This window comes from Hippocampus guttulatus, chromosome 12, assembly GCF_054856545.1.
Source record: "Hippocampus guttulatus isolate MCC_2025c chromosome 12, RoL_Hgut_1.0, whole genome shotgun sequence".
NCBI lineage: Eukaryota > Metazoa > Chordata > Actinopteri > Syngnathiformes > Syngnathidae > Hippocampus > Hippocampus guttulatus.
In genome coordinates this window covers 9825759-9838725 of record NC_141272.1, presented here as the reverse complement: position 1 = coordinate 9838725, position 12967 = coordinate 9825759, and the positions used below count along the sequence as shown (strand labels likewise).

The following is a 12967-nucleotide window of genomic DNA, read 5'->3' as shown; positions in this document are numbered from 1 at the left end:
AAGAATCCTGCAATTATGATTCAGACCTTTAGACACCAAAGCACACGCCGCTATAAAGCATAATTTTGATTTAAACACTCTCCTTGCGTGCAGCGAGAACTACTTGGGTTGCGATCACCACACTTGGATGCAGGCGCACGCAAAGTAAGACGGGAATGGCTGAGGAGAGGGCGCATTGCCTTGTCCGCGGGGGTCACTTCAGGTGAGGGGACTGCCGACTTAGAAAGTAGGCCGGGCGAAAGCAAGCAACGCAAAGTTTGGGAGTACAGATTTGGAGGTCAGGAGAGAAGCAAGCAGCTTCGTTGACAGGCATGCAGTGATTATGTTTAGACAGGTGCTCTATGATCAAATCACCGCTGGGGCCAAGCTAAGGTGACAAAACTGAGTCACACACTGGCTGAATTGCTGATGGCGACATGGAAAACGTGTTTAATATTCTTCACAGTTGATGAGATGATGGATGGCAGGTGTGCGGGCTGATCAGCAATCAATCAGATGGGTGAGCGCGACACTGGCGAGCAAGCGCACAAGGCCCCAAATGGGATTCCAGTCACAATGTGATTTTCATGGAAAATATAGCTGAGATTGAAACGTGCAACGCCGACAATCAATCACTTTTATTGCAAGATCTATTTCTAGTTTGACAAATTATATTGCGCTTATTCATGTTGCGTTTGGAGGCTTCCTCTCAATGGGATAAAAAGCAAGCTTTAAATATATGACACCAATTGAATGAAGTGGGGGGGGGGGGAAGGACGTTAAGTACAGCTGAGCCTTGCTTTCCGATTGCCCCTGTTACAAGTTGGGAACAAATTTTGTTTACGCACAGAATTTTGGGGCAACTTTTGCTTCGGTTGACAAAATTTGCTTCACTTCCAAACAGTCACTGCATCCAAGATATTTTTTTCCCACACAACGTAGACATGATTCATTTTGTGTGTCATGCATATCAATGCCAATGTCAATTTTATTTATGTGGCACATTTCATTACACTTTACACGAGGGAGTTGTGTTTAAAGGGGACTGATGTAAAACATAGACCAAGTGGAGTCACTGAACAGCTAAGTCATCGAAGAATGTGATTACGACGAGCTGCTCCGGGAAAGCACTCACAAATTGCTCACACTGACTGCTGGCTCAATTAACATCAAATCAGACTTCCCTTATTCGTCTTTGCGGACCTCCAAAGAAGTGAGTGAGAGAAAGCTAGGAGAGATGATAAAGCGGGGTACACGCACATACCGATTTTTACCATCCAAACTGATTTTTTTTTTGTATTGTGTAGTGAAATTGAGATAACAAGCACATGACCAAACACGCAACCTATAACAATGTCTCCATTGACATTTGCCAGTCGACTCCAAGACTGAACGTTTTCTTACCAGAAAATACCAATTGGTGGATATAGAAAAGAACAATAGCGAATTACGAGGTGACCTGATGCATGCTCGGTTGCCAAACACAACAGGCAAAGCAATTCACTACAAAAAAAATTACGAAAAAAGTATAAACAATAAAAGAGTTTGCAAGGACAGCACATTTCTCTCTCTCTCTGATATAAAGAACAACCTAATACCTCAATCATTACAATTTTGAGTGAGTTGATTTTTGTGAAAGACGCGCACAAAATTAGTTCTTGCACTTAATGTTGGTTTGCCGTTGAGCAAAAAGTTGCCGTCCTTGAATGGTAATTTTTATGCGAGGGAGCCCTTTACACTGGGGTGTAAAATGTTTATTTTGTTGTTTGTTTCAAAATCTCAGTTTTTAGGTTAGGTAATGGATCTTTTCTACATGGTTTCAGTAATGCATTATGAAAACTGACATTAATTGAGAGCATGAGAGTAAGAGCAAGAGTGTGCACTTTTTTGGAAACAAAATTTGCATTTTTGTTATACATCTGGCCAGGAAGTACGTGGTCCTATGTGGTTCCGGAAGCGCAAGAATGAAAAAAAGCATTGACGTTTCCCCATCCTGATCTAGACTAGCTGCTTGCTTATCTGGATTATGCAGATGCAAACTCTTCTCCTTGTCATTTTTATTGCAGTTAATTGCTTGCCTGTTGTGTGTGGCAACAGGCCATGCTTCCGGTCACCTTGTAATTAGCTATTGTTCTCTTCCGCTTCGCAATCACAAAGTCCATGGCTCAGCCAAACTTTGTGATCATATATATTCAAAAGGGTTTAACATCTTTCCGAGCTGATCCGGGCGGAAAAACAACGATGAACTTAACAAACATAATTGACTCGAGATAATCTTTTCGAAGGAATAGACACAGGGCTGCTCCCTGCTGAACTTTGATCATTTGTTTTCAGCAACACGCCGCGATGCAAATCAACTCAAGTGTGCTGAATAGAAGAATACAAATATGCCATACATATTAAGTAGCCAAAACCTGGTAGTTTTCATGCCGAACACTGACTGATCCATCCCTCAGGCTCTTTTATTAACAAGGGAAGAAGATGCCGCTTTTGAAGCTGCACTTTTTCCTGCTTTTACACCTCTCCATGCACTTGATTTACTGGAGCCACAGTGGAAGAAAACGGGCCACTTCCCCCTTAATGGTACCATCATTAATGCTGTGTTCCCCCCCCCCCCCCCCCTCCAGAAATCAAGATTAACATTTGGTCCTTGGTAGGTAACCATTCAAACTGATGTGTTTAGTGCTTCGCTCTCCGCTGATTATCTACGGCAAGTTTAAAACTGTATTTTAAATGGCTCATGATTGGATACAGACAGCCCGTCGAGTATTTTTCATTTATCCATTAATGTTGAGGTTGACATTGTGCGGAAGATAGTTTACATCTTGGACAGGTGGCCAGCCAGTCATGGTCCATCCATCCAGCCGAACCCCAAAATTGGACTTTTCTTGTAAACACAAACTTAAATCTTACATGAGCTTCCGTGGCCGAAATGGCGGAAATTATGACAACTTACTTACTTGTTGTGCTGCTAACTCTTGCAAAGGTTGCTTTGCTTGCTAGCTTTAATGAGGGCTCAAGTCAGCAACTGGCTTCTCTCCCTATTAAAATGAAAATGAAAACCCAATTTTTATAAAGTGTACCGGTAATCTGAGTATGCATTTTTTTTCCTCCTGTAACAGTAACGGAACTCAGCTACTGTATTTTCCGCACTATAGGGCGCTTTGGAGCAGCTGTAACAAAGCGCTTTACAGAAAATTTAAAATACTACGTCCAAGAAATCTGAATATTTATCCATATATAAGGCATATCGGATTATAAAGCGCACTGTCGGCTTTTGCGAAAATTGAATGCGGCTTATAGTGAGGAAAATACGGTACCTTTTTTTGATGTTCTAATTACATAAAGGTGTTATATGTATTCCATTACTCCACTTTTGCTCTCCTCCTGTGAAACCTGCAACTATTTTGGGAGCTGCTTGTCACCAAGCTGCGGAGTGCTCAGAGGTGACAAGAGAAAACACTTTGAGGAGAATGAGACGGACACACTCAATTTAGACAGCCATTACAGGATCACAGGAAGGTTTTTCGACACAGCCTCGGAAATTCCTCAAAGCATAAATCAATGATCGTGAGTGCTTACTCATAAATCACAGCTCAGTACCGGCGCATGGTCATGTGCCATTTTTAGGATGTCTTGGTTAGAGACAAGGCCGCAAGATTGACGAGAACATTCTGTGAGCGGCTCATGTCAAAGTGTCCGGATTAAAATGACCTGAGGTGCAGGCGTGTGGGTTGCCAACAAGGAAGAAATCGCATCTGATGGAATCAGAAAAAGAATGAGTCTATCCCTCCAGCAACAATGGTGAAATAATAATCAAATTCATAACCTACAAAACAATCAGGCCTGATTGGATTACAAACGAAGCAAATCACTGTGCCGTGTTTGTGCGCACATGCCTGGCACAGTGTGTGTGTCACTGAATCGGAGCTGAGCATGCACCCTGCAATTATTCATGAATGCAGATGTGACTCTGTTGTTATTTCCCAGTCACTTTTTACCACCGAAATCATGTAATCAAATGTAGCATGTACATATCAAAACAGCACATTCTATGCACTGTCACTTGTATAGCGCTTTTCTACCTCAGGTATTCAAACATACTCAAACATACTAATGCTGTAATCCACACTCTTAGGGAAAGGGGGGGGGGGAAGTACAACACAATATGGTTGGTGACAGAAATAATGATTTTTTGGGAAAAAGTAACATGAAAATCATCTGCCTGTAATTGCAAGAAACCTCGCTCGAAGAAAATAGCCAATCAGAGACAGAAGTCAGAACTGACGAGGTGGCACATATTTATCAGGCACCGTACCGACGGGCACATGTCTACTCAATTAAAATTTCTTGTCAAAATGATCACTGCTTCCAACCAATAATTTTTCTTTTTGCTATAATCATCACATTTAAATCTGAATATACATACATACACACACATATATATATATATATATATATATGTGTACGTACGTACGTACAATGGCTTTACGATATGGCCAAAAATTAATATCTCAATATTTTTGCCAGATGTTTTTATAATGGAATATACATACATATACTTTCTCTGTCACACACACACACGCACGCACGCATGCAAACACATCCTTGCAATGTCTGTGAGGAAATGCAATAGAAAACAGATGTTAATACATTTCCTGTTCTGCAATTATCAAAAAATCATTCTTTCAAAGCTCCTATAGAGTTGTTATTTAATGCATGCATTACTGATTACCCAACAAAAGAGCCTCACTTCTAAGCTTGTATGCCACTAATTCCGAATCTTTCCTTTGTAATGCTTTAAAATCATATTGGAATTTTATGCAAACAGGCACTAATTCATTCATCAAACAAGACCTTAAGAAATGTATCAAATGTGGTGCTAATTAAATTGATAACATGGTAATTATGACAACAGAAGGAGTGCAGTGAAAGAAATATGTGTCAGATGTGACTAAAGTGGGTCCTGTGCATTCCTGCGGCAAATTATCTGCTGGAATTTTAATGGAGAAATTCCGTATCGCAGACATGGATCACGTTCGGTTCTTTTAGCAGCAATACAACATGGTTCATGCACACGAGCATGTCAAATATTTCGTGTATTTATCCCAATGCTTTTTCATTTTCCTTCCCAGTTGGACCATAACCACTTTTCCTCCGCTTACGTTCGCCAAGTGGCCAACCTGAACCCGAATGTCCTTCGAGATGCTCTAAGTCCATTAAACTGAGTCGCCAAGAACATCACATCAGTCGTTCGGTGCCTCAAGGAAAGGAGTGGAAATGACACGGCACCTTCTCTGCTGAATTTGTTTGAGCCTCCGGGCGAAGGTCGGAATTCACCTTCGACTGCGCAACCCCCCCATGAAACATGCACAAGCCAACCACACCGCAGCACAGAAAGCAGTCCGACGCTTACCAGTCACTCACTCTTTGTTTCTCCAAAAATACATGAATGACTGGAGAGCATCGATTAATCATAGATTAATCAACTGTTTGGGGAATATACTTTATTCATGGCATACTCTTTCAAGGCGATGCCACACCGTATTAAGCTTTGAGAGAAGAACTTGATTCTCTCTGAGACTTTGGAAAGAAGAGCTTTCGGATACAATGAGCATATTTACACAACAGACACACAATAAATCCTCAATCTCAAGATGAACTAATGATTGGGCAGACTGCCGGTCAAACGACCAAATCAGGTATTATCTATTATGTAGTTATTTATTCAGTAACTTAATGATCTGCTGTGACCCACCGTCTATTTTATAAGGCAACCGTCGAATACGTAGCTGCCCGCCACGTATTTTTTTTCCACCGAAAGCACTGTGTGTAGCTGTACCTAAGAAGCGTCTGATGATATGTATGCGTTATAAACGACTCCAGTTTGAGTGGTCAAGACACTTGGAAGGTGACATATCAGACTCCTTGAGCATTTAAGAGGTAATTAAGGTAAGGGCGGGGGGGTGGATTTTGAGTCATGCGTTGGATGCTGAGGGCATAAGTGAAAGCAAACACTGCTGAATGATGACAGGACAATTTCGGATAAAACAATAAACCCCAAATATTAATTCTGTTAATCAAATGGCACTTGACGGTGTCTCATCATTTATTGGACATCTTTTTTGTCTGTTTGAGATAACATATTTCATGGGAAGCCAAGTAGAGAAACTGTGGAGCATGCATGACATTTCAGTCGCAGGCATATCATATAAACACAATAAATGTGGTTAGTAAAACATATTCACAGCAAATTAGAGCAATGATCAATAAGGAAATAAGACATTCCAATTTATAAAATTGCAATCATGTGGGTATTGGCCTCGCTGTGAGGATATGCGGATTAGAAAATGGATGGATGGATGGATGGGTTGTCATAGCCACACTGTACAGCAAGTACCATAAAGAGTCTTTTTGCCATGGAAACACATTCTACATAGGTTTTCAGAATATAGAGCTCACATATCTGATTGAACACTGAAAAGAAGACTAATATTTATACACACACACACACACGTGTGTGTGTGTATATATATATATATATACATATATATATATATATATATATACACACACACACACCTGTATAAACAAGAAATACACAGAATAGCAATTTTTGTGTGCGATGTTTACATTAAATGGTGACAAGCACAATGTTTTTCTTTTTCAGAGAACAAGGTACATTTGTATTTTCTGAAGAAACCGTTGCTACAGACATTTTTTTTTTGTTTTACATTCAGCGTTTCGCAGAGAAAAAAATATACTCGCAAATAGGTTCGAACGTACTTGTAGGCTAAATGCTAAAGAAACAGCTTTCTTTTACTTGTGAATGCGTAATTCAATACGCCCATTGCATTATGGTAAAATGCAACAATTGTAGCAATTAGCATACAAGCTCGTTTGAACGTACTCGCAAGTATATCTGAACGCATTTGCCAGTCAAAATATTTTTTCTTACACCACATCAGCAGCTCCGAACTTCTGTAACTTTGCTCCCTGACTTTGAAAAGTACATTTCAGTTAGCCCCTGTGGTGCATTCTCCTTTCCAAGATGAGGTATTTGCCTGGCGACACGCTTGTGTTCATCCTTCAGTCTTAAAAAGCCTCGCTGCGTTTCAGCAGTGCAAAATCTTCATGAATGCCTTTCGGAACTCGATGTTAAAAGTGGTGTAGATGATGGGATTCACAGCGCTATTGACATAGCCCAGCCATGTGAAAGCATTGTACACTTCGGCAGGAACCTTGCATTTTGTGCAGTGGGTGTTCAAGATGTGTGTAATGAAAAACGGCAGCCAGCATATGATGAATACACCTGAGGACAGAGGAGAAAATGGACGACAGATTAATGAATGGTAAGGACGTCAGCCTCCAAGTTCCATGTGGACATGTCCAACTATTTCCTGCCTTTTTTCATTGTATTACTGCCTCGGTAGTTTGAAGCCTTTCCATTTCTTTTTCTTTTTTTTTTTTGTTAAAGAATTATTCAGAAGCAACCGAAATCCGTAGTGGGTGAGTAAATTGTAAGATTGTAAAATTGTACTGCACAGCATACATTGAATACTGTCCCAAATTTGTTTTGCATAACTATCAATTCCAATGCTGATGTTCCAGTAGTCATAATTACAATCAATGTTTTTTCGAAAAACACTCCTAAGCCATCAACAACCCCAACCCCCTCTAAGTAAAAAAGAAACTGCTTGTGCCTTTCGGTACCATGTGACTGCTCCTCTTCTTTCTTGTTCTTATGCGCAGATTAATTCATTGAAATTTTGAAACTTCGCATCTAAACCAAAGTTGTTCAATAAAATAGTAACGTTGTCATATCCACTGTTAAACATCTGAATAATCAAAATTATAGAAGCAAATGCAGTTCTGGGAGTTACAATCTCAAGAACTGCAAAAAACAAAACTGTGATGTGTGTAGGAATTTTTTATTTTCCCTAAGTTGCATCCAATAAAACATAAAAACAAAGAAGAACATCTATCGGAATAGAATTGGTAAAATGACAAGATGAAATTGAAATCCGTACACACACACACACACAGATCTATGACTGAAGCAGAACAGTTTTGTCTAATTGAATTGTTTCATCTTAAGGAGGAGGTTTAGATTTTTTTCATTGGAATTAATTAATTGGATCATCAGCATTTTCCTTTTTCTGCAATCTAATTGCGAGGTCAACTTCTGTGAGCAAACTTACCGAGGACAATGGCTAACATCTGCGTGGCCTTCTTCTCCTTTTGCTGGGAAATCTTCCTCTTGCTCATGCTTTTCAAAGATGTCTGCGTCTTGCCGTTCGGCAGGGTTTGCGTCTGGAAAACTTTAGTCACCATTTGCGTGGAATCTCCCAGGGCTTCCTTGCTGGGGTCGCCGTTCTCATCCACTCTCTGGCTTTCGTCCGGGGGTGTCGGGGGCGAGGAAGTGGGGGTAGCATTGGCCTTAGCTGGCATCAGCCGCTGGTGGCTGGTGGCTGGAGTGCCTCCCAGTTTGCATTGTGGCTTCTGTTTATGGCCGCTGCTTCCGCTGTTGAGCTCTTCCAGTTCCACATCCTCACCCTTGGTAGCGATGTCTTTAATAAATAACTGAGAAGTGTCAAAAGCAGCAAAAATATGGAGATGGATCATTATTGTTTCAAGCTCATCCAAGCATTAATGTCTCGAAGAGCTAATAAAAGGCTTTTTGAAGAGAAGGGATCTTTTATCTTAAGAGGAACATAAATCTCCCCATCATCACTATAGCAGTGGTCCTAGAATGAACCCTTCTGCAAACCCGGAAGACAGTGGAGCCGTTCGGCTGCTTCTTAGAAAGAATAAAACATTTCCTTTTGCTGGTCAAAAACAAACATCCTCACTGGTTATTCTTAATGCAGGCCTTCAAAACCATTTTTGGTCGACTGGTTAGCACGTCCGCCTCACAATGCAAAAAGGTGCAGGGTTCGATTTCGGGCTCTGGCCTCCCCGTGTGGAGTTTGCACGTTCTCCCTGTAATTGTGTGGGTTTTCTTCGGGTACTCCATCTTCCTTCCATATTCCATCAACGTGCACATTAGGTTTTATTGAACACTTCAGAACTCAGAAACAGATGTGCTAACCACTATCTTACATTCTCACAAGTCAAACAATTAAAAAAACAACAACAACATTTTAACTACAGAGGTTATTTTTCAATTAGATGGCATCCCGGTAGCATTTAACAAATAGACAGCGGACCATTATCTCTGCAGTGGAAATGCTTCACGCCTTGCCATGCATCTGGTCCATTAATTTAAAACGCAACAAATCTGTTCTCGACAATTGACTAATGAATTACTGCATTCTGCCTGTCCGTAGTTTAACATAGTGGATGGGATGTCACATCTCAAGGTGACATCTTGCTCAATCTCCTCGTGAGTCCATCATTTTCACTTTCCATCACACTCAAGAAGAAAAAGAAGAGGAAGAAGGACAGCATAATGATAACGTACCACCTTCTTCTTGTTGGCGGGGAAACTCCCGTTTGACTTGACAATCACCGTGCACAGCCTCACATCTTCTGGGTGAGTGCACGCCTGCAATTTCACACCGCAAAAAAAAACCAAAAAAAAAACTGTCAAGCAAGCAGCAGTTACAACGTCAGCTCACGAGTGACAAAAAAGGGTAAAAGGGGGCTGTCATAGTGCAGATACGGCACCCTGGAAGGTCAAAGCAGACTACGTGAGTGCTGGCACATACCAAGACAGCTGCTGCTAAAAGTCTGGCCATTAACTTGACAGCTTCATATAATAGACAGCGAGGTTAAATCACTACAGACAAACAAGTGCAGTTAGCCAGCCGGTAGCTGTATTGAAATGTGATTAGTCTACTCCAAAATGATTATTTTCTCATCATAACCATTATCTGCTCGTTAGTCGAGATGCGACCGTGTATCACAGGCCATTAGATTATATTGGAACAGTAAAGCTATGAAACTCCTTCTCTGTGTCATTACACACACACACACACACACACACACACACACAAACGCAAACATACTTTTTTTTGCTGCAATGTGTGTCTGAAATAAACACCAGAAATACAAACATGCCATTAAAGAGCCAAAGATCATATCATGGGGCAGGTTTTAGCAACCAAATTAATGCAGGGATTTAAAATTTCCCGGCCCGGGAAGTGTTGCGACAAGATGCAGCCCGAAATGTGATGTAGCCAAGAGAAAAATTAATTCTTATGTAACCCAATCTGCGAACATTCAAAGCATGAGGTATAGTTGGCTCCAAAAATCACTGGTGAGGTTTGTTTGTTCTTGACGGTTTTGATTTTGTTTTCTTCGTTTTCTCGTACCTTGAAGTTGCCCTGAAGTTGGACAACTTGGAGCACATCACAAGACCTCAGCATCAAAGCTTTAACTCGTGTGTGTTTTGCATTTTCCTTTGGCTTTTTTGGGGGGGGGGGGGGGTCAGATGACAGTGAATATCCACCAGAAGTTAATGACTGTTTCACTTTCATAAGAGTTAAAAATGTCTGCCATGTGGCTGACTAAGCAGTCATATTATTTTGTTTTTTTGATGTTTCGCACTTATTCTGGTTTTGTTTATTGATTCGTTTTCTACTTCCAGGTTTTGTCACGGTGTCATTTGCAAAATAGGATCCTAAGTCAGGGCAGCATGGTGTTCGACTGGGCAGCACGCTGGCCTCACAGTGCAGAGGTCCAGGGTTCGATTCCGGCGTTCCTGTGTGGAGTTTGCCTGTTCTCCCCCGTGCCTGCGTGGGTTTTCTCCGGGTACTCCGGTTTCCTCCCACTTTCCAAAAACATGCATGGCAAGTTAATGAAATTATATTACATACATAAGTAAGTGTTATTTGATTTTACTGAACTTCACTGGATGGATTCACCATGATTAGTAATCAATGATGACATCTGTTTCATTCTTCAAAAACAATCTGAGTTGTGCCAAATGACATCAGCTGTGCATCCGTAGCAGATTGCTTTTCCTCCTTGCTCCTGTTGAATGCTCACAAGGCTTTCTACCACAAAGAGCAGATGTTCTCTCTACCCCACAAGGCATCACATTTGGTATATGCAGATCGAGACAGCCTCTTTCAAGCTCCAAGTGGGGCTCTTGTTGGCTGAAATGCCAACCTTATAGACAGGCACAAAGATTTTTGGGTAGCGTTTCCATTTATTTTATATATTGCTTATCCTCACCCAGGAGCAAGGTGACATGAATTGCCAAACGTGAAAATGATTCGGAGTATAATGCACATCTTCAACGAACGCCCTATTTTAAAACTGTTTTCATATACTGTATAGGGCACATCACATTATAAGGTGCGTAGAATAGAAGCTAAAGTAGTGGCTGAGGTTACGTTATACATCCACTAGATGGAGCTGCGCTAAAGGAATATAATACAATACAGCTTTATTTATATTGCACTTTCACAACTGCTGCAGCTGTACCAAAACGCTTTAAAGAATATTTAAAGTACTACTCCCAAGAAATCTGAATATTAATCCATATAAAAGGTGCATCTGATTATAAGGTACACTGTCGGCTTTTGAGAAAATTGAATGCTTTTAGGTGCGCCTTATAGTGCGGAAAATACTGTAGTTTGACTGGGGCGGTCACTTCGACCTGAGTATAGTGCAGCAAGAATTTTGAAAATCGAACAATGGATTCTGGGCAAATTGGGATTTATGGGTCGGAAAAAAATGCCTTGCACTTTATGTAATATTGCCTCTTGAAAATTTGATCCAAAATTAAATTTGAGTAAAACCGTACAAGTGAATCATCCATCCATCCATCCATTTTCCGAACCGCTTGATCCTCACTAGGGTCGCGGGGGGTGCTGGAGCCTATCCCAGCCGTCTTCGGGCAGTAGGCGGGGACACCCTGAATCAGTTGCCAGCCAATCGCAGGGCACACAGAGACGAACAACCATTCACGCCCACACTCACACCTAGGGACAATTTAGAGCGTCCAATCAGCCTGCCATGCATGTTTTTGGAATGTGGGAGGAAACCGGAGCACCCGGAGAAAACCCACGCAGGCCCGGGGAGAACATGCAAACTCCACACAGGGAGGCCGGAGCTGGAATTGAACCCGGTACCTCTGCACTGTGAAGCCGACGTGCTAACCACTGGACTACCGGGCCACCACAAGTGAATCATTTCTTATCATATCTTTTCAAGTGCTCCGATTCGCTGAATTTGAGTTAAAAATATCTATCAATGGATTTGTAATAGAGGATTTTCGAGGCATCTGGAATGCTCTTTCCATGTTTTCTTCTTTTAGAAAATTCTCGAAAATGGCGGCCACTTGTCATGTTGCTAGTCACAGGTGATATGAAGCCTATCAGTTAGGTACTTTTTTTTTGTGCCATGTTTAATGTACATGAGTCCCTTGAAAATGTTGCTTCTGTGTGGTGACTGTGCAAGGTCATGTGACGACCTGACTGTCTGATTTGTCAAAATAAGTGAAACGTCACCGTGGTTGGTGAAACAGTATTGACACACTAAAATAGATTACACAACCAATAATCCAGACCTGCAAGGCCTAAATACAAGATGAAAATAAAATACAGCCCAATGCGAAATGTTATTTTGAAGAACCGCAGTTTGACAAGTGTCATGGAACAGATTGCGGTCAAACTTGGGAGTACTCTTGTACTGTTTATACAGACTGTCAAAAACTTACCTTTAGTGACGTGGCCACGCCAGGGACGGCGGCCTGACCCTGTCGCTGCTTGGGTTTGGTGTTCACACGCTTCCTGCGCTTCCTCAGAACCACGTAGATTTGCACGTAAACCAGCAGCGTGATGATGAAGGGGACATAAAAGGACACGATGGAGGAGTACACCACAAAGGCCGGGTTGGCGATCACACAAAGCGACGCTTCCCGAGTTGCTGTGAGGAGAAAGGAGAAGAATCAAATAAAATGAAAAAAAAAAGGGGGGATTTGTGTTTTGCCCCTTTTGATGACTGGTGTGGAGATTCATCCCATATTGCAAAAGGC

The 12967-nt window shown here is 41.4% G+C and overlaps 1 protein-coding gene across 1 annotated transcript in view; it reads right to left on the bottom strand.

The window, feature by feature from the left end:
- Positions 1–5432: 5432 nt before the first annotated feature.
- Positions 5433–12967, bottom strand: part of drd2a (dopamine receptor D2a) — a 42647-nt gene continuing 35112 nt past the window's right edge. The window contains exons 5-8 of the mRNA XM_086126121.1: positions 12650–12858; positions 9443–9526; positions 8181–8562; positions 5433–7291 (exon numbers count right to left, since the gene is read on the bottom strand). Of these exons, the coding sequence (XP_085982247.1) occupies positions 7095–7291; positions 8181–8562; positions 9443–9526; positions 12650–12858 (872 nt within the window). The 3' untranslated portion in view covers positions 5433–7094. The remainder of the gene's footprint in view (positions 7292–8180; positions 8563–9442; positions 9527–12649; positions 12859–12967) is intronic.